The sequence below is a fragment of the Montipora capricornis genome, chromosome 12, assembly GCF_036669925.1.
Source record: "Montipora capricornis isolate CH-2021 chromosome 12, ASM3666992v2, whole genome shotgun sequence".
NCBI classification, from domain to species: domain Eukaryota; kingdom Metazoa; phylum Cnidaria; class Anthozoa; order Scleractinia; family Acroporidae; genus Montipora; species Montipora capricornis.
Genome location: NC_090894.1, coordinates 28,274,224 through 28,296,723, shown reverse-complemented (window position 1 = coordinate 28,296,723; position 22,500 = coordinate 28,274,224). Strand labels below are relative to the sequence as shown.

General features: G+C 40.3%; 1 protein-coding gene across 1 annotated transcript in view; it reads left to right on the top strand.

The window, feature by feature from the left end:
• LOC138026352 (monocarboxylate transporter 3-like) overlaps nt 1-16,801 on the top strand; it is an 18,814-nt gene extending 2,013 nt beyond the window's left edge. Inside the window, exons 2-4 of the mRNA XM_068873669.1 lie at nt 1-535; nt 13,379-13,748; nt 16,126-16,801. The exon at nt 1-535 is cut by the window's left edge and continues 58 nt beyond it. Of these exons, the coding sequence (XP_068729770.1) occupies nt 1-535; nt 13,379-13,748; nt 16,126-16,217 (997 nt within the window). The 3' untranslated portion in view covers nt 16,218-16,801. The remainder of the gene's footprint in view (nt 536-13,378; nt 13,749-16,125) is intronic.
• Nucleotides 16,802-22,500: the final 5,699 nt, after the last annotated feature.

Genomic DNA, 22,500 nt, shown 5'->3' with positions numbered 1-22,500 from the left:
GCTTACTGAAAAATACAGTTGCCGTTTTGTTACTGTTCTTGGCGTGTTGCTAAGTGCTGTGGGACTGGCTCTGACATCATTTGCTGAAAATGTCATTATTTATTTCTTCACCTACGGTTTAATGGGAGGGTTTGGATCTTGCTGTATTCGCACATCAAGTTTCTTAGTTATGGCAAGGTATTTTCATAAACGGAAGCCCCTTGCAACAGGAATTCTGACAGCTGGTGGTGGACTTGGCTTGTTCATCTTTGCGCCACTTACTCAAGTGTTTCTGGATCACTTTGGCTTACAAAACACTTTTAGAATCTTGGCAGGAATAGTTTTGCTTAGTGGACTCTGTGCACTAACTTATGACCCATGTGTGGAGGAAATTGACTCACAAAATTCAGGCTCAGAAGAGAGAGAGGAGACTCCTGACACAGTGAGAAAGGTCAAGCGCTTGGATTGTTCCATGTGGAAAGTTCCAACATTCACAGTGTTTGCTTTAGCCTCTTCAATGTTTTTTGTTGGGCGACCTGTGTCTACAATCCATTTGGTAAGTTTTCTGTGTTTGCTTTAAAGTGCTATGATAAAAAAATTACTCCCTTTTTTCTTCAGATTTTGAAAGTGTGATTGCTTAACACTTGACTGGCAAAATTTTGGGATTTGATTTTTATCCAAAGGCTGTTTACTTGGAGTGTACTGTAAGTTTTAGATTTCATGGTTCTCCATTATTCATATTCAAAACTCACCAATTGGATCTCAGAGGGTTGGATCTAGGGAAAAGTGATGTCATTTACCTGCTAGCTTAAAATTTAAGCATGTAAATTCAGATTATTATATTATACAAAAAAACACTTTAAAGTCTTGAAAGCCCAAAACTCCTGTGCTGCATATTAATTCACCACATGCACACGCAATGCATTCTTAAACTATTGAGTCTGACGTCATTTTCCCTTCAATCCAGCTCTCTCGCAATTTTAAAGTTAGTAATGGCGGACCATTAAATAGGAAAATTCCAGTTCAAATAAAAAGGTGTCTTTTTGAAATCAAGCCTTCAAACTTGGGTCACTTAGTGTTTAGTTAACATAGTTTTGAAATCCAAAGAAAAATAATATATTTTTTGGTAATAGTAGCACTTAAACATTATCTTTTTTGAATGCAAATTTTTCCAAATTTTTTTGTTGCAGTTTGATGTTCCATTTGACTTGAATAATTATTAGTTTCCTTTTCCACTCACCTGATTACCTCAGAGACATGATAAACTAACCTTGTTTTCCTGGTACATACTGTAAGTTATGGATCCTCATTTTTTCCCTGTTGATTTATACCCCAAACGCAAAGCTTGCAGGCCATTAAAAAAGACATAAAAAAACTTGGTCCGTAACTTACAGTTTGGACCTGAAACTTGGTTAGTAAAAGGTATATATAGCACACACTCTTAGCAAAATATAGATCTCGTTTGCAAAATTACTTTAGGCCAAAAATATCGAGATGCAGTGTAAGCATCAAGCCAATGATATTATTTGTTTTAGTGTCTATGTCTTTCTTGAATTAATCGATTCATTATTTATTCATTCAATTAATTCTCATGATTAATTAGGCAATGCAATTTTCTGCTACTCCAGTTGGATTTGTTCTACCAGAAGGTCCTTTCAGGTTATGTTTGACTTACGACTTATGGCTTATGACAGGGTTGATTTAATTATGGCAGGTTATGTTTGGCTTAGACTGGTGATTTTAAAGTTTGCATCCTGACATGCATATAAAGCACCAGATCAAGGTTGCAAAGCCTCATCTAATTTTTGTGTCAACAAGTGGCACAATCTGGCCATGCACATAACATTAAATAATTTAATAAAGTAATATAATCATTATAATAAGAGAACTGAAAATAGTGGTGAACTCTTGCACACCTTGGCAAGCTCTAAAATAATCTGCATAGCTGGTGGGATTGTTGGTGTGGGAGGCAACAATCTGGTCATTACATTACAGTCAGTTAGGGGAGTATAGTTAACACTCTTGTGGTGGTATTCTGGAAGGACATTAGCATCTGGTACTGGTCTGGGAATAAAGATTCATTGTTGGGCCAATCCATAAATTTTCCAAACAATACTGACATAAACTGCTGATCCCCGACTAAACTTCTTTATAAAAAGGTTTACCCCCCCCCCCTCTAGCCAATCTGAAATAGCATTGACCCCCCGCCTCTTCTTTTTTCCACCACCCCGCTTCCCCCCCCCCGCTACATAAATAATGATAGGTCCCTAAAGCGTGCAAATTACACAAATAGGCTAAAGGTGACATGTTGAAGTTGTTTATTGATGATTAGCCAGAATGTTTTCGCAGAACTATCGAAGATGCTCCTGCTACGAACATATTGAACAGCCGTAAAACATACGCGTTGAATCTTTGGTCATAGTTCGTCTACGCACACCAGTCAAACGATAACAAAGCTTTTAAGATTACATGAATCGTCTAAAGTTCTGAATGAGTCTTGGAGGCGAAGCGAGGTGAGGTAAGGTGAGATAAGTTGAGGTGAGGAAACGAAGACTAGAAAGAAACAAAACCTAGAATTACGCGGCGGGACAACGAGCGAAATCCTACGTACACGCTAGCACAAACGTAGATTAAGGATTGAATGATTCACAACAACATGAACTTACAGCTGTGTCCTTTAATGCTAAGAAGCATCTTGTTGTTCCTTAAAGCGGTGAGAAAGTACTGCAAAGAAATAAGCCGTAATGAAACCGTTATGTCTAAACCTGAAGTTTACTTGAAGCCGTAAAAAACAAGGTATGAAAAACTGCTGGAAAAAGCGCGCAATAGGGTCCGAATTACCGCTATGTTCTATGTTCTCAGTTCTGCTGTAACATTCCCGGCCCTTTAAACATAATGACCATCGTGACGTCTGATTCTTAACTTCATCTTGTCAATAAACTTCTTGTCGTCCTGAAAGTATCCGTATTCATTAGGACTGTCTGGGTCCGTGAAATGTAACTCGAACATTTGTTTGATAACTTGGGGTGATAACAATTCCTTAACTGAATCTTTCTCTCTAACTGAGATTCTGTGGCAGATAACGTTAACGGGACTTACTTTCAGAGGTCAGGCAACCGCTCGGAACTACTTCTTAGGGCTCCAGAGCCGCAGAGCAGTTGCTACCAATCAGCAAACCTATTTCTGTGTTTGGTATGAACTGAGGCATTCTTTTGCGCAACGCTGCGGAGATGTTCCCACTTACCCACCATATTGGTTGTAGGAATCTGCTCTCCAGACACTGGTATCTCAATTCTTGTGTAGGAAAGGGATATCTCTATTGGGTTCTTATCCTCAATATCTGCGACCACCAAATCACTGACTACCGTAGTAGGTACTAGGCCTTGTCCATGCATGGTGCCAAGCTGTAATTGCGTTTTCACACCGTCCGCGCCAGTCTGCTCTTTGAGATTTTCTGTCAAGAAACAGCCTTCGCTTCCGTTGTCATAAAAGGTGATAGTCTTAGAGCCGCTCTTTGACTTTAATATCTTCTTTCTTTATCTTTAATGTCTTAAATAAATTCAAAAGATAAAAAATACATATCTCAAGTTACAAGTCAATCAAATAAAAAAAGATCAGAGAAAAAAACGTGTAGGGCTCAAGAACACTTACACACATCTATTTACATCAAAGAATCAATATCATATCTAAAAATAAGTCTATTCATATAGGACGATTTGAAGCGCTCTTATGGCGCGCCGTTATATCTACCAATTGGCCCACTCATCGTTAGTCACATGCTCCCTTCACCTAAGTGACCTTTATACTTGGGTAATTAGCATTACTTGATCAGTTGCGGGTCACTTATTCCATATTTTATCAGTTATACTGATTTATCGATTAGTTGTCTCTTACATTCGATCCGTTGTGTTCCTGATATTCCATCACTTGTACGGTTTTATTGATTAGTTGTGTGCTTAATATTCGATCAGTTGTACTGATTTATCGATCAGTTGTGTCCCCAATATTCGATCAGTTGTACTGATTTATCGATCAGTTGAGTCCCTAATATTCGATCAGTTGTACTGATTTATCGATTGGTTGTCTCTTACATTCGATACGTTGTGTTCCTGATATTCCATCACTTGTACGGTTTTATTAATTAGTTGTGTGCTTAATATTCTATCAGTTGTACTGACCGTTCGGTCGTTACAGCAAAAATCAAACCTCGGCCTTGCCGTATTGACCTCGCGACTCTCAGTTATTAAGTAGTTAGTATGTACTAAAACAGTGGGTAGCTTTGAACGTGCGCGTTGATTGGCTACTCAAACTCCAGATGGCCTTTGCTATTCACTTCCGAGCAATTCGTGCGGAATTTGCGCCCGAAAATGTTGCAATCTTTGCATGAATAAAAGAGTTAAAATTATCTTTTAACTGAGGGTAAATGGTTGTTAGTATATACTGACAAACCTCTTAGCATATTTTTGTGCCAAATGGAGGGTATTGTTTATATATGAATCCAGACGTAAGTGACCTGAAGGAAACCTATAATTCATACTGTCAACCCAGATTTTTTTTTTAACTGTTGACAACTAAATCTTATTACTAGGCTTTGTAAGTTGCGGGTATTTTCGGAAGATGGGAATATTCAATCATGCACACTTATTTTGAAAGGATTTAACACTGTTCATGGATTGATTTCTCTACCTAGTTCAACAGGAAGCAGTACTTCACAAGATGGAAAAATCAATGAGTAGTTTCAGTTCGTAGGCCTTAAAAACCTTAAGGAGCAGTTCCTTAGGTTTACTCGAACACAGTTGCAAAACGACAGGAGAAAGCAACTTGGTCATGCAAGCAATTGCCGAAGACACACCGTTACATTTGGTCTTTGCCGGAAACCCAGGAACCGGCAAGACCACTTTTGCCAGACGTGTGGCTGGTAAAACGACTTTCGTGTTGAAAAATATGGAACTGGAACAAACAAGTGAAAGAAAGATCTCGGAGTTGTGGAATCAAATTGAGTTTTATGGGCAAAACAATACGTCTTGCGTATGGGTAACCTTCGTTACTTAAAGGGGCTAGGTCACGCTATTTTAGGTAATTTTGTTCAATCTTGTTAATTATGAGCTCTAAACGTCAAATTGGCAAAGCAAGAGTCTTTCATTTGCAAAATCAAGGCCACATAACTACTGAGAATGATTTTCCAGCTGTGTAAATGACATTTTGATGTAAACTGATATAAATTTGAAAAAAGGTGGGCCGACGTTTTTCAAATTTACCGAAATCAATCCATTTCAATCCTCTCCAGTTTTGTCCATCCATGTCCCTTCTTGGCTTCCCGGTGTTTTGTTAGAGTTCTTCTATAGTTTTGAACAGTTATTTTGATATTTTAGTTAATTCTACGACCATTCGATTAGTGCTGAAATTGCCTAAAATTGCGTGACCTAGCCCCTTTAATACACTATACCACCTAATTGCAAATATGAAATCTTGCCCTTGGACACTTATCGTGTTGGTAGCCGAGAAGGCCACACTGTTGCCGGTAAAATCCGTTTTCAGGTTGAATCGGTTTTACATAGGATTAATTGATGATCCTCATTTTACCTAGGTTGGATATGCATTCAGACGAATTGAAGAAACTTTTTTTCGAGCCTAAATTTAGCGTAGAGAAATTGGGAGAAGTTAGGATTAGCTTTGGTTATTATACATGAATATCGACATATTATAGAAAAGTAAACCATGAACAGAACTTTGTTTGCTTTAGTATGTTTTTCGTTGTAGTGTACCGTAGTGGTGACGACACAGAACTATAGATCTGGAGGGTCCGAATTTGAGTACCGGTAAGTGTTTAGTGCAGTTCTTTGTTCCCTTGCTATGTTGTAATGTTGAGACTGAATGGATGAGTGAGGGTATGACTTCTGATAAAATTATACGAAACATTAAGAAGATCTGTTCAGATGGGTAAGGTAGAGCTTGAGGGAAGATATAAGTGTTTTCAGTCCTTTTTTTAGGGGTTGATAGCTGCTTTGGAGCGAACATTCAAGCTAGCTAAAACGAGGATCATCAATTTAACTTAGGGAAAAACGTATTCAACCTAAAGACCGGACTTGACCGACAACACGCATTAAAACTAAATTATTTCTTACCTTTATGCATTCTAGTCCGCAATAATAGGCCCGAGGAAAGAATTGGCGGCTCTTTTGGAAGTAATATTACAACACAAGTTTTGTTCCACGTAACCAATCATGTGATCCTAACCTCCAATTTTTTCTATCCAATTAGACCTGCTCTTCAGTATAAATAAAAATTAAAAAGAATAAAATTGTGGAGGCTCAAAGATCAGATCTTATAGGTCAGTATCTTGGATCCTCCACCAAGAAAACTACAGAAAAAATTCTGGAATCTCGTGGGGGCGTGCCGTTCATCGATGAGGCGTATTGGCTCATACCAGCTGCAGGCGGAAAGGATTTTGGCCGTGAGGCTATAGAAGAATTGATGTCGGTGATGGAGGATGGGGACCCAGTGATGATTTTCGCAGGGTACAAGGACAAGATGGAGAAGTTCCTCGACGTGAACCCTGGATTAAGGTCCAGGATAGATCGAAATTTTCTATTTGCCGATTATTCCACCGAGGAGCTAGAGGAAATCTTCCACTTGAAAGCGGAGAAAAAAGGATTCAGAGTGGATGCCAATGTGGGAGAACTTCTAACTCGTCAAACTTTAGAAACATAAAGAGGTAAGATGAATGCCCGCTTCTTTCGAATTTTGCTGCACGAGTCAATCGAAGAGGCAAGTAACAGGTTGCCTCTCGATGCGCCTCTATCTCAGCTTATGGAATTGAAGGAAAGCGACATAGAGGCAGCTTGCACTCGCCTTTCTCCGCTTCCACAAAGTGATTCCAATGCTTGAAAAATATATTTGCTGGAGTTTATTCCAGTATTAAAAATAGATGTAACATCCCGTTCATATGATTAGTGTGGATTTCTGATATTGCGCTGTAAGTGCAAACGGGCAGCATAGACAACCGTCTAGTAATTTTTCAGGTTATTTATTTTGCTTCATTTTCAATCAATTTTGCAAAAATTATTTTATCATCAGCGGTTGTGGTTTTTGATTGAAACGTAAGTACTCATTCTTTGGCTTGGGGGAATTTTTCTATTTACAAACATTCAGGATTATTCTATTATGCAGCAACCATTGATTTACTATAACATTTATTGGTTATTTCTTCTCCAAGTTCTGAGAATTATTATATGGCAGTTTATTGTTCTCGGTAAAGTGAAAATGAAATGCGATTCAGTGCTGAAATATCGTTTGTTTGTATTCGTTTTGATTAACTCTCTTCCTTTAAGAAGCATTGTATTGAACTTATGTGTAATTTAGTGTTATAATGAAAAAAATAATTCCAATTGTTTATTAAGTGTTAAAAAAAGTGTTTCAAACCAAAATTGCGGCACCCATCTGTGATGCTTCTCCATTAATTTCCAGGCAGTACCGTAACAAAACTGAACGTAGCTACTTATCCCCAAGACGTTCAGCTACAAACCGTACAGTTCTTACAAATAAATCCTTTCCATAATCGGAACTTGTCGCTAGAGGATTGCCGTTTCCTCGCAACTTTTCATCTCCTCAGATGTCAATGGAATGTTTATCTCAGGGACTGTTACTTCAACAATATCTTCATCAAGGGAGCATTCGTGACCACATACCTCAACACCGTATAATTCAGTGACTTCGGAATCGAGAATGTCTCGAACTCCCATATAAGTAGAGAAACGATCCTCAGTAACACCACTCATCCACAGTGGATAGGGGGACAAATTCGATTCCGTTCTTAGAGAATGGAATTCCACCCCAATCTAAACTCCTCTGATGCCCCGTTTATTCGTGGCAAGAAAACATAGTGAAGACAGAACAGTTCAGTCTCATTGGATTCATCAAGGCACTCTTCATCTTCCAGTTCGTGAAAAATGGAAATGATGCTTGACAGACAGCATCTAGTGGTGTCCCAATGAAGCCTTTCAATTCTTTGGTTGTGAACAGAAGATCCAACAAGATGTGATCTTCTGGTAGAACCTCTGGTGGCGTTCATGTACTTAGCGACTTCTACATTTTCTACACCTCTATGTGAACGCACACGGGAAGGGAGACCATACTTTCTTGTTGCCTCAATGAAATAGCCTAAACAGTCAATGCTTTGTTATTGGTTGCACACGTCAGGTAAGGAATCATCCGTGAATACCCGTCAATACATCCGTGAGCAACAAATCCCCACCGTAATACCTTGTGAAGACCGTCGATGTGCCACAAAGCGTTTGGACCAGGAACACTGTATTTCCTACGCAGGGTAGTTGATGTCCAGCGGAGAAGTAGAGAAACAGGATCTTGCTCGCGAAGTATCTCTCGCACGCGATGTCGAGTGACAAAAATTCCCTTGCTTCTGAGACAAACAATTACCATTCTCTCGCCGCACGTAGGAAAATTCTCCTTGATTAATAAAATTTCTTCTTTCAAACAGTTTTCATCAATTTGTGTAAAGCGGTTATCTGTGCTAAAATCGCACCCCGCGTTTTTAAGACGTCTCCATAGCGTAGACCTTGAAATACAAAGGATGAAAGCAATTCTTGTCCATGAAATCCCACTTGTACAAGATTCACTACCAATCGCAGTCTTCCAACTAGTTCTAAGAACGAGAGATTCGGGAAGCCAAGAGGACACATAGGAAGACATATCGATCTCGTACAACTTCTTCTCGAAACAATCAATCACTCCCTGTAAGGTGTCCGAAAGAAATTTGCTCTTTGAAATTGTTTCCAATTCCCTTGGATTCTCAGCAGTAACATCGAGCGTGCAGGCTACACGTTTACATCCATTGCGTGTACTATGAAGACGTGTCAGGAGACTCTCACAAGCGCTGTAATCTTGACTTGACATGCGACATTCACATTCATTCAGTAGATCGTCAACCAGACCAAGAAACAACGTCCACTCCCTTGGTAAATTCATAATAATAGATGATACAACGAAGCACTTATTTGCAATATAAAGAAGCACGTCGCCAGCCAATTAGTATGAATCCGAAAGTGTTCGCAAGTTCACTAGTAAACGGGACAATTGCAAACACTGAAGAGACATTTCCGCATGGTTAACGGCGACCAGACCAGTTGATAATTAACCCATGTTTTTTTTTTTCAACCAATCGATTGATCATTTGGATCAAACAGTTCTAAGTTTGGGTATCAAATCAGTAATTAAACAGGTCAAGTAAAGGACACTCGGACAGCAGATTGATTCTAATTCTTACAAGCACTTGATCAGAACAATGGATAACACCGGACCAACACTCAGGGTATTTAATATTCAAGGAGAACGTGTTGCCTTTGTCATGACATGTGCAAATGGTTTTGAAAATGGTTACACTCTCTAATCTTCTCGGATAACGGCGATAAATCAGTACAACTGATCGAATGTCAAAGACGCAACTGATAACTGATCGAATATAAGCATACAACTGATCAAATATGAAGCAGACAACTACGGTGGCCCACAAGTGTCACGGCACAACCGCGAGAGTTTTAACACGGCGGAAGTGAAATGCCACGGCAGAGACATTCAGTTCAAAATGACGGAATCGATGGGAGACGATTTAGGAGATGAGATCTTCGAAGAAGACGACGAAGAAGGTCTTATTCGTTATTATTTCTTCAGAGGTTTTGAGTACGAAGAAATTCGTTTGTTTTAACTGATGAACCATAAAATTGAAATCAGCCTAAGCACCTTGAAAAGGCGAATAAAACGTTACGGACTAAAAAGACAACGGCCAGATTACAACATTGATGAAGTGAAGGTATCCATCCAACAGATTATCAACGGCCGTGGATGTCTGCAGGGATATAGGCGGTATGGGACACACTACAACTCAGAGGAATGAGAGTACCGCGGATCGTTGTGCAACAGCTTCTTAGAGAAATCGACCCCGAAGGCACAGAGCTGTTGCGTGTTTGTGCCGTGAGTTGGCGCGGTTGTGACGTGACTTGGTGTATGTGCCGTGACACTTGTGGGCCACCATAGACAACTGATCGATAAACAATTGGCAGTACAACTGATCGACAAACCAGTACAACGGATCGAATATTAGGGACACAACTGATCAATAAATCGGTGTAACTGATCGATAAATCAATGAAGGGGGTAGTTTCTAAGGAAACTGTGGTGCTGCGTCGGTGGGAAAGTAGTCTACAAAAATTTGCTTTTATCAGCGGAGTTGATAATGTAAATTGGCCACCGTACAGAGATTCTAAAAGCTGACATTTCGAGCGTTAGTCCTTCGTCAGAGCGAATCGAGGAATTGTGGGTTACGTGTAGTTTTTATAGTTTTTATAGTAGAGTAGGAGCTACGCTAATGGTGGTAAAATGGCAACGTGAAAAATAGCAATATATTAGTTAAATGAAAAGCGTTCGTTAATACCGTGAGGATTAAGGGTGCCGATTTGGAAGATGAATTTTTGTTCCAGATTCGTGCGGCTTTCCGTCGTACCAAGATGTAGGGAAAGACCGCAGATAGCCATGTGCTTTTGGAGTGGTTAGGGATTAAAATGACGCGCGACCGGCTTAGATGCATCCTTGTCATTCTTCTCAACATCGCGAAGGTGTTCGCGGATTCGGTCGCCTAGTCGTTTACCTGTCTCGCCAATGTATAATTTATTGCATAACGTACAGGTTTATGCAATAAATGCCATTTGCGGAGGTACATGTGAAACGATCGGTGATCTTAACAAATCGCTTAGGTCCCGATATCTTGCTAGTGTTAACAATGAAAAAACAAGTTTTGCATCGTGAGCGCGCACATTTGAAAGTGCCGGGTTGCTCGTTAGTTTTGAGCGCGCTTCTAACTAAAACGTTGCCTACGTTTTTGTCGCGTAGAATGAAATAAGTGGAGGTTGCGAAAAGATTCTACCAGTCTCGGGATCATTTTGGAGTAATTTAAAATTATTAAGAATGATACTTTTGACTGCGTGATTATGAGGATGGAAACTGAAGGTGAATGGAATTCTGTCATTCTTATCTTTTTGTCCGCTTTGACCACAGAGACAGAATAGCCACGTGGCTATCCTGTCTCTGTGGTCAAAGCGGGCCATCATCCGCCCAACAATTTGATCGACGGTCAGCACTACAAACGTCACAAAAAGATACCCAACTATATAGGTCACTTAGGGGAAGAGAGTATGTGACTAACTGATTAGTGGGCCAAGCGTTAGATATAATTAATTTTGAAACAAACGACGCGCCATACGCTCTGTTGCCACTATAGGATGATAAAAGCCTGGTTTTCTTAGGGCATAAAATGGTAAAATGTTGTTCTCATGGCCTTTCTAAGGCCCTGTTTACAAGAAGGTCGGGTAACCCTAGCAAGAGGGTTACCCTAGCGTTCACACAATTCTTCTTTTTTTCATCGACGCGTTTACAAGGCAGCTGGGGTTACCCTAGCGCTAGGGTAACCCAGCTGCCTTGTAAACGCTCTGCTAGGGACAACTCGCCTACCCGGGACAACGTTTTAGCGGTTTCCATTGTGGAATATCATACCTAAGAGTTTAAGCTCGCTGCATTGCGGAGTGTTACGTATTTTTCACAGTTCCTCTACAAACCCTTTTTACGCAAGTGTCGTCACTTGTACTGGTAATATGGTAGGTAGAATGGTTGATTGTGTAGGTCTGGTGGCATGACAGGAGGCGCTTTGGACATTGCAGCTGATGTTGTCTGATGCCTGGTCATTTTCTCTCTATACAGAGTTATGGCTTTATGGTGGTTGGAAGGCATCGATATGGCATCTCTTGTGTGAGCAATTTCTAGATCTTCTTCTGCAGCTTGGAGGGCCTTTTACTGTTTGAGCATTGATCTCTCTGGTTTCAGCTTAGCTAAACGTACTCTTTCTTTGTCCCTAGCATACATGCAACCTGGAACTTTCCTTTGATGATGGCCCATATCCTTTACAGCTGACCCCTTCAAACTGATCAGCTAGCTGACTCTTGACTTGGGATACCCAAGCATGCACTGGGTATAAGTATGCCATTATGTCTTCCATCTTCTCGTCATGATACCTTTATGGGCATGGGCTTCCTTATACTGTTGATTGAGATCATCCAAATTAGCCAGCTCATTCTTGACTAGGTGCAAGTCATCAATATTAACTATAAGTTTAGAAACCTCTGTTCTCTTTTTCGATGTGGCTCGTAGAACATTTGTAAGCTGTTGTTTGAGCCGATTGAGCCTCTCTTCGAGACCCTTTTCCTTTAATTTCCGTTGCCGTGGAACGAAAGCATCTCGTGTTTGTCCCGTTGTCGGTGGTTCATCTGAGTGCTGAACGTCTGCCTTGATTTCAACTCTATTTCCTTCCCGCGAGGGAGAACCCTGCCCCCCATCCGGAGGAGAATCGCCTTGCGACAATGATTATGCCAATGCATCATAATTTATAAAAAGTTCCAAATGGAATGGTGTGTACCATTTGATGTTCCAACCGGAATTTCCTGGTTTTCCGTGTAAATGGTAAGTATCCCGGCATTCTCCATGAGTGCTCTCGCTGATGTATCAAATACCAGAAAACAAAACAAGTTCAACCAAAACCTTCTGACACCAAAAACCAATCAATAAAGGCGCAATAAAATAACTCATTGAGGATTTTTCGTCACGAAATGGGATCGCAGAACTATCGAAGATGCTCCTGTTACGAGCACATTGAACAGCCGTAAATCATACGCGTTGGATCTTTAGTTCGTCTATGCACACCAGTTAAACGATAACAAAGCTCCTAAGACTACAGGAATCGTCTAAAGTCCTGAATGAGTCTTGGAGGCGAAGCGAGGTGAGGTAACGAAAACTAAAAAGAAACAAAACCCTAGAATTACGACTACAAGCGAAATCCTACGTACACGCTGGCACAAACGTAGCTAAAGCAGGATTGAATGATTCACAACAACATGAACTTACATATGTGTCCTTTAACATTAAGATGCACTCTGTTGTTCCTAAAAGCCGTGAGAAAGTACCGTAAATAAATATACCGGAATGAAACCGTAAGGTCTAAAGCTGAAGTTTACTTGAATCTCAGAGGAATTCCTCTGCTTGAATCCGTTTTAAAAGAAGGTATAAAAAACTACTCGAAAAAGCGCGCGAAAGTAACATACGCGCTTACACATCCGGGACCCACAATAGGGTGCGGATTACCGCCACGTTCACAGTTCTGCTGTAACACAGAATTTTCTGCCGAAACATATCTGCAACATTGACAAATTGTTCTATTTTTTAAAAGTTATTGTGTCTCTCCTGCTGTATAGATAGAATTGAAATAATCATTGTCCATGAATCCTTTATAAGTGTCTTTCTCGTCAATCTAGTTTTTTTTATTTTTTTGTTTGTGTTTTAGGTGAAGTATGCAGAAGAACAGGGCTTCTCATTTGCGAGATCCTCTTTGTTATTAATGTATCTTGGTCTCACGTCGTGCATTACCAGAGTCATCACGGGATTTATCTGCAACCTAAAATTCATCAACCCTCACTTTGCATATCAAGTTGGCGCTTTCGCCACTGCAGTTTCTGTCAGTCTTTTTGCCAGAGCCACCAGTTATTCTTGGTTTGTTGTATTCAGCGTGTTTTCTGGCTTAGGGCAGGGTATTGTCCTGACAACATCAAATCTGATTTTCTTAACTTGTGTGGATAACAAGAGGAGAGCAACAGCCTTTGGATTGGCAACTTGTTTAACTTCATTTGCTCAGCTGTCATCCCCTCCTTTTGCTGGTAAGCTTTAATTTGCTGCATATTTAGTCACAAAAATTGCATTCATTATGTGCGTCCGAGTATCATCTTCCTTTCTAATTCATTAACATTTTTGTCCTTCATTGTTTTATTTGGTCCAAAGAGGTTTTTGGTTTTCATTAATACTTAACAATAATTATTCCATGAGTGCACGTTGGATATGAGGTGCGTTGGCTCTATGGTGCGTAGCGCCGAGCTGGCTATAACCAGTCTCATGTCCAACAAGTGCGAATGGAATCATATAATATATTTATTAAATTTTCATCAAATTCTGAACATGTCAGATGTTATGTCCCCATCGCTTCCCGCGCAACTTTTTCAGCATGGCAACACTTGAGGCAATTTGTTTCCATATTAGGTCATATGGTTTATGAGCTGATAACCGAGATTGTGTGAAAACACGATATCCGAGGTCGAACATTTAGAAGGCGAAGTGATTATCGGTGAATATTCACCGATAACCACTTCGCCTTCGGCGAATAATTGTTTTAGTATAAATACACAGGTGATTATTTCAAAAAAGAGGAAAAAAAAGACATTTCAACGCGAAATCATCTTTACTTACAGTGGCAAAACGACTACTGGCAGCCAGTTTGTCCGTCGAGGTGATCATCGGCTGATAATCCGAGATAGCGAGCCAATGAGAGCGCGCTATTTTGTATAATCAGCTGTGTATTTATACTAATACAAGTTAACCACTGAACTAAAACACCAACTTAAACGTTAATGCAAAAATCAAACAACACCTACAGGGGAAACAAATCCAGTGGTCTAAATTTCTAAGTCACTTTTTAACTTTATAGTTTTATATAATTCATTATGTCATAGTGATACAATAGGACTAAACAGTCTTTAGAGAATAACTTGTACCAAGGAAGCCGATAAGATACAGTAGCATGTGTGCGAAGTGATTACAATTGAGCATTTAACGTGGTCGATCTGATAAGAGCATAGCATGATATAAATAATTACAAATTCGCAACAATGCTGGCGTGTTTCTGTATAAAAAATATGTCCATCCAGGTATGCAGATTGCATTGATTAAATTAAGAGTCTTTATCATGGTGCTTGTAACGCACTGCCCAATTTGATGAGAACCATATGGTCTCTTGCTGGGTTGATGAGCAGGTGTAAGAGTTTTCCTAGTAAAATGTCCATACATGTTAAGAGCAGTCTTGGAGTTATTGACTGATTAATGCAGCTATCAAGGTCTAGACGGCATTTGAATTTTTTTGATTTTTTTTAGAACTGGAAAATAGTTCAAATTCTATCAAATATCCATACCTGACAGGAACATTTTTTCACGACCAAACTGGCTGACTCAATTCAGGAGTCAATGGGTTGAACCACCCCCCCCCCCCCCCACTCATTGAGGATTACAATCGTTTGCCAAATTTAGACAGAGTAAAATATAAAAGTCTCATACTCACAAGGCAAAGGGCTAAAGAGTTGATGCAGTGGTTGTGAAGCAGGTGCAAGGAAGCCTGCTGGGCTGGATTTTTTCATGCTTCCGTTCAACTGCTTTAAGTTGCATATCTAATAACAATGCGGAGGGAGTAAACTGCAGGTTGCAGGTTAGAGTTGCGGGTCATTGTTTCACCATAGCTGAAACAACCCAAAGCTTTACCAATGCTAACATTAATCCTAAAAGCCCCTTAAGCCTAACATTAGCATTTTTGTAAAGGTTTGAGTTGTTTCAGTTATGGTAAAACAATGACCTGCAACGTGCAACTTGCACTTTACATCCATCCAACGATCTTTCCAACTTCATGTTCCAACTTCATGTTCAGCAAAAGACTGACAAATATACAACGCTTTCCTGCACTCTTCTGGTTGGTTCTATTCTATGTGGCATGACATTAAGAACTGCAAATCATGAGCTTGTAATCTACTACAACTCCCTTTGCATTTTATTCCAGAAACCCACCTATTCCTTTCTCGAAAATACATATGGTTCAAATTATTTTATTGCTGAGTAGTGATGTGCTTACCAGCCCAGGTTTTCTCTTAGTAAGTCAGACTTCATGTTCTCAAATGAAACGTCAATTCAGAGGCCCTCCCAGGAAGCGGAAAGCCGAAAGGGGGTCCTTGTTCCCTTTAAAAATCTGCTTGTGTTTCCTTGTTCCCGGAATTACTTCCAAACTTGTTCTCAGCTTTTTGATCCCTAGAATCCCCTAGAATGGTTTATGTTCCCTTGTTATCTAAGATATTTTGTCTTTGTTTCCCAGTTCAAATTAGCCATGTCCCCTTGTTCCAAAAGTCCCCTGGGAGGGCCTCAAGTCTATGGTACATGTAATTTTCTGTGTATTTCAGGTTCCGTTATTTAGTTTATCAGACTGTGCCTTTGTATTTTGCATAGGTTTCCTTGCTGACAAATTCGAGTCATATGAACCAGCATTCTATTTTGCCGGCGCCGCACTGCTTGTATGCAGTCTTCTTCCATTTCTCTGATTTTGCACCAAAGCAAACAGACCTTTGGACAGTGAACAAGAGATGATACCCGTGACCGACGCAGAGGAGATTCAGCACATGTCGTAAGGATAAGTGCCAACCTACATGCTATCATACCCGTACTTCATAACGACAGTTATCTTCAATCACTTGCTTTTAAACCATGCGAATAAAAACGTCGTTGCTGTACGTAGAGACACCTTGAACTGAAACCTGGATGTTTGGCACGAAATGCAAAAAAAAACAGATCACTGACGTAACTTCAACTAACCTCATGAAATACTCGATATGAGATGTGGCACAGCCTGCCTCCTCAGTTTGAATTTTTATACGCTTAGAGCAAGACCAGGAACTTAACTGGCTAAAAATCTCCGCATCACTGCCGGATTACGAATTCTTACAAAGACTGCAACTTGTCCTAATGTTGCAAAACAAATTCGTCTAAACAAACCTTGTCTTCTACTAACGGACAAACAAAAAGGTCTCGAGCTACTTTTTCTGATTTATATACGGAAGTTAGAATAAATGAGCCGACGTCCTGTAAGAAATGAAATAATAAAAATTTAAGTATTTTTCGTACATCACACCGTCACGTTTGTCATTCCTTGTTAACCATAATTAGCCTTACCGCTTTCCATTAAAACTGAACACAGAGGCGGCCAATCTCCAGCTGAATTTCTGCCACATCAAGACGACCTTTCTCTGTGTTAAACGTATCTTCGGTTAGATGGATAGGCGATGAAAGAGAATTCGTTTTCCCTTTTTGATGCCTACACGTGCTATGAGAAATGGCTGCGTTCTCTTCATTGAACACAATGCAATTATTTTCAGTCGTGCAGTCTTTATTTTATTCAGTGTAGTAATAGACAGTTCACAATCCTCAAAGAATACTCCTTTACTTGTAAGACAAAAAGGAACAATTTTCAGTGGCAGATTGCTGCGCATGGTGGTGTTGTGTACTTCGTCAATAATCACAAGCTGGTGAAAAAGTTTCAACCAATCAGAGACAAAGAAATGAAGTTTTTTTTTTGTCGATCTACCATTTAATGTGATTGGTTTGTTGCATTAACTACGGGGAGAAACTACACTACTATTTTTCAAACTAAAAGATGGTATTAAGAACAATGAAAACATCCCTAGGAAAATTCTTTCCACGAGTTGCTTCTTTTATTTCAATAGTGAAGCGCGGTAGATCATATCGCTATAAATTTCATGAATTTCTAGACTTTGCGTACGAGCTGAAGCGCACACATAAACACATCGCGCAGTTCTCGCTTGTTACGCGAATTCACTTCCAAAGATCTCGGAAGGAAAAAAAACAAAGGCAATAGCCTCGATAACTCAGAGGCAAACCGAAGAAAGCCGTGTAACACAAGGCTCTAACATAACCGCTACGAAACAGTAGCTCCAGCCCAGCATTAAATTTTGTCAATGGCACTTTTTGTACGTTGGGCATAACTAAATATCTTCCTAGTTCAACGTTTCAAGGATGAAACCTTACTTTTTACTTTTTAATCTTTACATGTCTGTAGGTGTTCTTTTTAAATCAATTAAACAATGAAAAACGGTCATTAAAAAAAGAAATATTAACAGCAGAAATACACATCTTTGTCCCTAGGCAGTAAAAGGAATCCTGCCTCGACAGTTGATAAAATAAAACTAATCGTCTGTTAGTAGATTGTACCTAATCTCTAAATTGCTTCCCGTCTAAGGTAAACCGATCATATACCATATTCGGGTGACTATTTCGTTTGTTATGAGCAGCAAAAGATACGTTATGTTTGCACCACCAGCAGTCTTTTGAGTAATGACCGAGCTGGTGAGGGGCATGGGTCCATTTCTGTTTTTGCGCCACAATTTGTGTGTACCATTCATGTTTTCAAAGACCTATTTTGCATTGCAAAGAAGTCTGTGACTTTAATGAAGTACAGATCCATGCCAATCACAGCTCGGTCGTTGGTCCAAATGGTTGCTAGTTTTTTTTCCAACTGCGACAGTAAAAAGACACGAAAACGGTAAAATATGCATGCTTTTAGTGAAGATTCATTTCAAGAACGGACAAAGTTCGGACAAAGTTTCGGTGCACTATATGTTCATGACCTGTACCTGAAGAGAACCAAGCTTTTAATGAAAGCAACCATATGGAAGACACTGAAAGCACGCAAAAATTCATTTGGATGCAATCGGTCACAACCGTCGATACTTTCACTTTGGTCAAATTAAATTATCTTGAACATTTCAAGTTGTTTAGATTGCTTGCACAACAAGCTCAATGCCATCGTAAGCAGCGACTTGCACCTGGAATTTCAACATTGGGAACGAAAATATAAGGTAATCGCCCTCAGAGAAACCAATCGAATAGAACACATCAATTTGTTTGTACCGGGCGACCCCCCCCCCCCCCCCAAAAAAAAAAAAAATTATATGTAATTATCATTGCAATCATACTGAAAACGACTTCCAAACGCATTTCCAAATCCGCAACTTTCGGAGATATCAGTCCTTCAAATAAACTGCAAAATTTTTAAACCAAGTTTCTTAAATCGACCAAAAAACTAGTCGCTGTTTGTTTGATAGGTCGGCAACTCCAGCCTTGCTTGGAGACCACACCATCAGTTCCGATTTTCTCCACAAAAGCTGAAATCGAGCTTTCGGGTTATTGACAAGTAATCCTCAACTTCCTTTTCCCCATAATTTGTTAAAAAATAGGCACGTTTTACTTCTATAAGGTGTTTACATCGACCAGATGGGAAGTTCATTGCACTTCAAATGGACGCAATGTGATTGCCTCCAAAACAAAACCTATTCAAGCATCCGTTGCCATGACTGTTTCCTTGTCACTCAACTGTTGTCATGACTACTTCAAATGACAGACGTTGTCAATCACTATCGCCGTCGGTATCCTCATCTTCCGGGATGTGTTCAGGAGGAGGTTCCAGTTTGGCCAGTTCTTGTTTCAGTAAAGCCGTGTTCTGCTTCAGTGATTGGACATGGTGTGATATTGCTCGTCCCACTGTTCTGCCTGACAACAGACTCTCCGAGTCTCTGATCCATTGTTCACACTGCGCCAGGATTTCGTCCTTTTTGAAGTAAAAGTGAGCTTGGATAACCTGAAAGTATAATCGAAAAGCAGAAAGACAACACAAATATTTCAAAACCTTTTACGACAGTGGCTCCGACGCTATATTTGAGTACGGATAACGCTTTGTCTGCTGGATTGCTTACTTCTCTACTCAGACTTTCACTGAGAAGTAACTTCGACTTCACTTGTACACTGCGCATTGTTCATAGCCAACCTGTTGTCTTTCGCCAGTTAGCGGTTTTCAGCTTTTGTTTTTTCATTCGAAATATCTTCGCTCACTGTTTGTAAAGCGCATGACCTACATTAACGGCATTTTAAAACTAGCCTCCAGCCGGCGGGATCCATTCCCGTCCCCACAGTCCTCCTCCCGTTTTTCTTTCGGGAGGGGGGGGGGGGGGGAAGGTACTGCTACACTTATCATGCTGCATATTATAGGAGTAACCAACGATAGCTTTGTATGCTATGTACGCGCGTTTCACATTTTAATAGATTCCTTTGTGGAGGTTCCATTTAACCCATTGACTCCTGGGAGTGAGAGTGGGGTCTTTACGATCTATGGCGCGGTTGTCAATGAGAACACCACGAAACAACGATATCATTGGTTAAAAGAGGAAAAGTAATCGTGCTACACGTGCGCACGCATTTTAGCACAAAGTCGTGCGGTACTCTGCACAACAACGACGTGAAATCACTAAATTTGAGGTTTTGACGACAACGCGAGCGCACAAATGTCAATCTATAATTCTCTGTTTTTACTCTGAAACTGCTTGTACCAATTTACCTTAGGATACTTCGCCCACATTGTACGACGCGAACGAGATGGCCTAACCGCGAGAAACTTACGATAGTGCAAAGTTATGTTTTGAGGTGACGTTTTCGTCGACGTCGCCGTCGTAGATCGTAAAGTCCTAACTGTCTAAAGCTACACGCTTTTACTCGTCAAATGGGGGCGTCCTAAGGCGCGTGATGAGTCAATGGGTTGAATTTGAAAAGACGATCTGCTTGACATTTCTCTCCGAAGGTATAAGCGTCATTTTAATGCTTGGGAAAACGCTGCAAGATTCCCGCCGCGCGACGATCACTTCACTGTTTCCTCTGACCTGCTTAAAACAAGGCGACGGCTTCTTTAACTGCTCCAGCATTGCCCAACGTACTGTAGCTTGACATATGTTGGCGTCGTACTCCCGCGAGTTCTGCTGGCCAGCGGGTGTACCTCGGGATCGCTCGTACCCAGGTTCGTTAAAGTAAGGTTCATGGACCAGAATCAGTGATTGAATTGATACCAGGACCTGCGCATTGAAATAGATAATGTCACTAAAACGTACCTAACTTGCTAGCCGTAGATCGAGTGAAACCAGATCGAGTGAAAGTTCACACCTGTTGAACAGAAAAAAAAAAAAGAACTTCAGAGATTATCAATCGCAACCTTAATTTAACCAGCAAAAAGAAATACAAATCTCAATTTCATTGATCATTCAAGGTATTTATCTCAAACTTCGGTAAAAATGTGAATCAAATCCGGTGCACACATGCGCATACAATACAATACAATACAATACAATACAATACAATACATGCTTAAATGACCACTCCCAGGAGCGTATGAGTAGGAGCTTGCCTCTCCTATACGAACCCTATGAGTCAACCTTTGCTCGTATCTTTCTATTTTTAGAAAGCCACGAGTTCTTCGGCTCTGCACACACTGTTTAGAATGGCCAATCAGAATAAAGTTATTGTGGAACAAAGGCAAAAATAGCAAAAACAATGTATGCAAATTGTGCAAATTGACGTAAATTGTTGTAAATGTGAGTCTCCTGCTGAAGGATTAGTTCTAAAAATAGAAAGATACGCGCAAAGGTTGACTCAAGGATATAATGCATTGGGAGGCTCCTAGTCATGCGCTCCTGCCACTCCCCATAGGGGCTTTTCAGGGCCAATGAAACGCAATCACGCGACAGAACAGAACATTCAACAACAACAACAACAACTGTTAAGAATCCAAACTGGCCGGAGACAAACCAGGGGCTACCAAGATAAAATTCAACGAGTGGTCAGAAAGGGTCTTAACTCGGGATCTCAACACAAGCGCTCTAACCACCGGGCCTTACTGCCTACGATAATAAAAAACAAACGAAAACAACTTGATTTAACATTGCTCTTATAGCGGCGAGTTAAACAAAAAAATTACTGAATCTTGTCTGAAGTTAGTTCATTTCTTGCTAATTAGTTCCAGATATCGAGCACGTTCGGAAAAGAAGAGACAAAGAAAGTCACAGTACACATTGAGATAGGGTTGACAATCAGACAGTTTAATACTGATCTGGTACGTTTGAACAAATTTGAATTTTTACCACAATAGGCCATTTCCGAGTTCATGCCTGCCTCCTCTTCAAAGCGTGTCTAAGTGCGACTTTTTTCTTAAGAAATTTAGTTTTCATGCATACGTAAAGTAGAACTAATTACCATCACAAAAACTTCGCACTTAGACTCGCTTTGAAGAAGAGGCAGACATGAACTCGGAAATGGCCTATTGCTTGTAATATCGCAATCTGATTGGCTAATTTGCCGTTGCCATTAAGAGTCTAGACGACGCTGCTCGCGTCATGCTCGCGTCAATGTGCCATGCAAGGTAATAGCTAATCAGGAACGCTTATTTTGAAAAATAAACCAATCGTATTCCAAGAAAGTTATAGACAACGCTTGCTCTTTCTTTGTGTCATGATCTTGGCCTATACTCTTTAATATCGACAACGATATTCGTCATCACAGTGGTCAATGTTTGTTCTGCACTCAAGACGGGCACAACATTTTGACCACTGACGAATATCGCCGATGAGAGTACAGACAAAGCTGAACCACGTTCGATTTGTTAACTCGCTTACAAAACTAATTTATTCAAACTCGCTGTAGCATCAAACTGCGTCCAAAGACAGACAAGTTAAAACATGCAGTAGCCTGCCCTTTGACCTTTCGATGCCAAATCTCTCTGGTCAAACACCAAAGTACCGTCCGGGTGACGGATTGCAATAATTGTTCACTTACCTTTCCATCATTGTAGAGATTGGGATTAAAGCGAATGCTGTGATGCCCAGTTGTTTCAAAGTTGACATACATGGGTGACTCTGGATAATTCTGGGGGAAGTAAACGTCAAACTCGAAGCATCCGTTGGCGTAAGTTGTGTCTGATGGGCCGGTTATGAC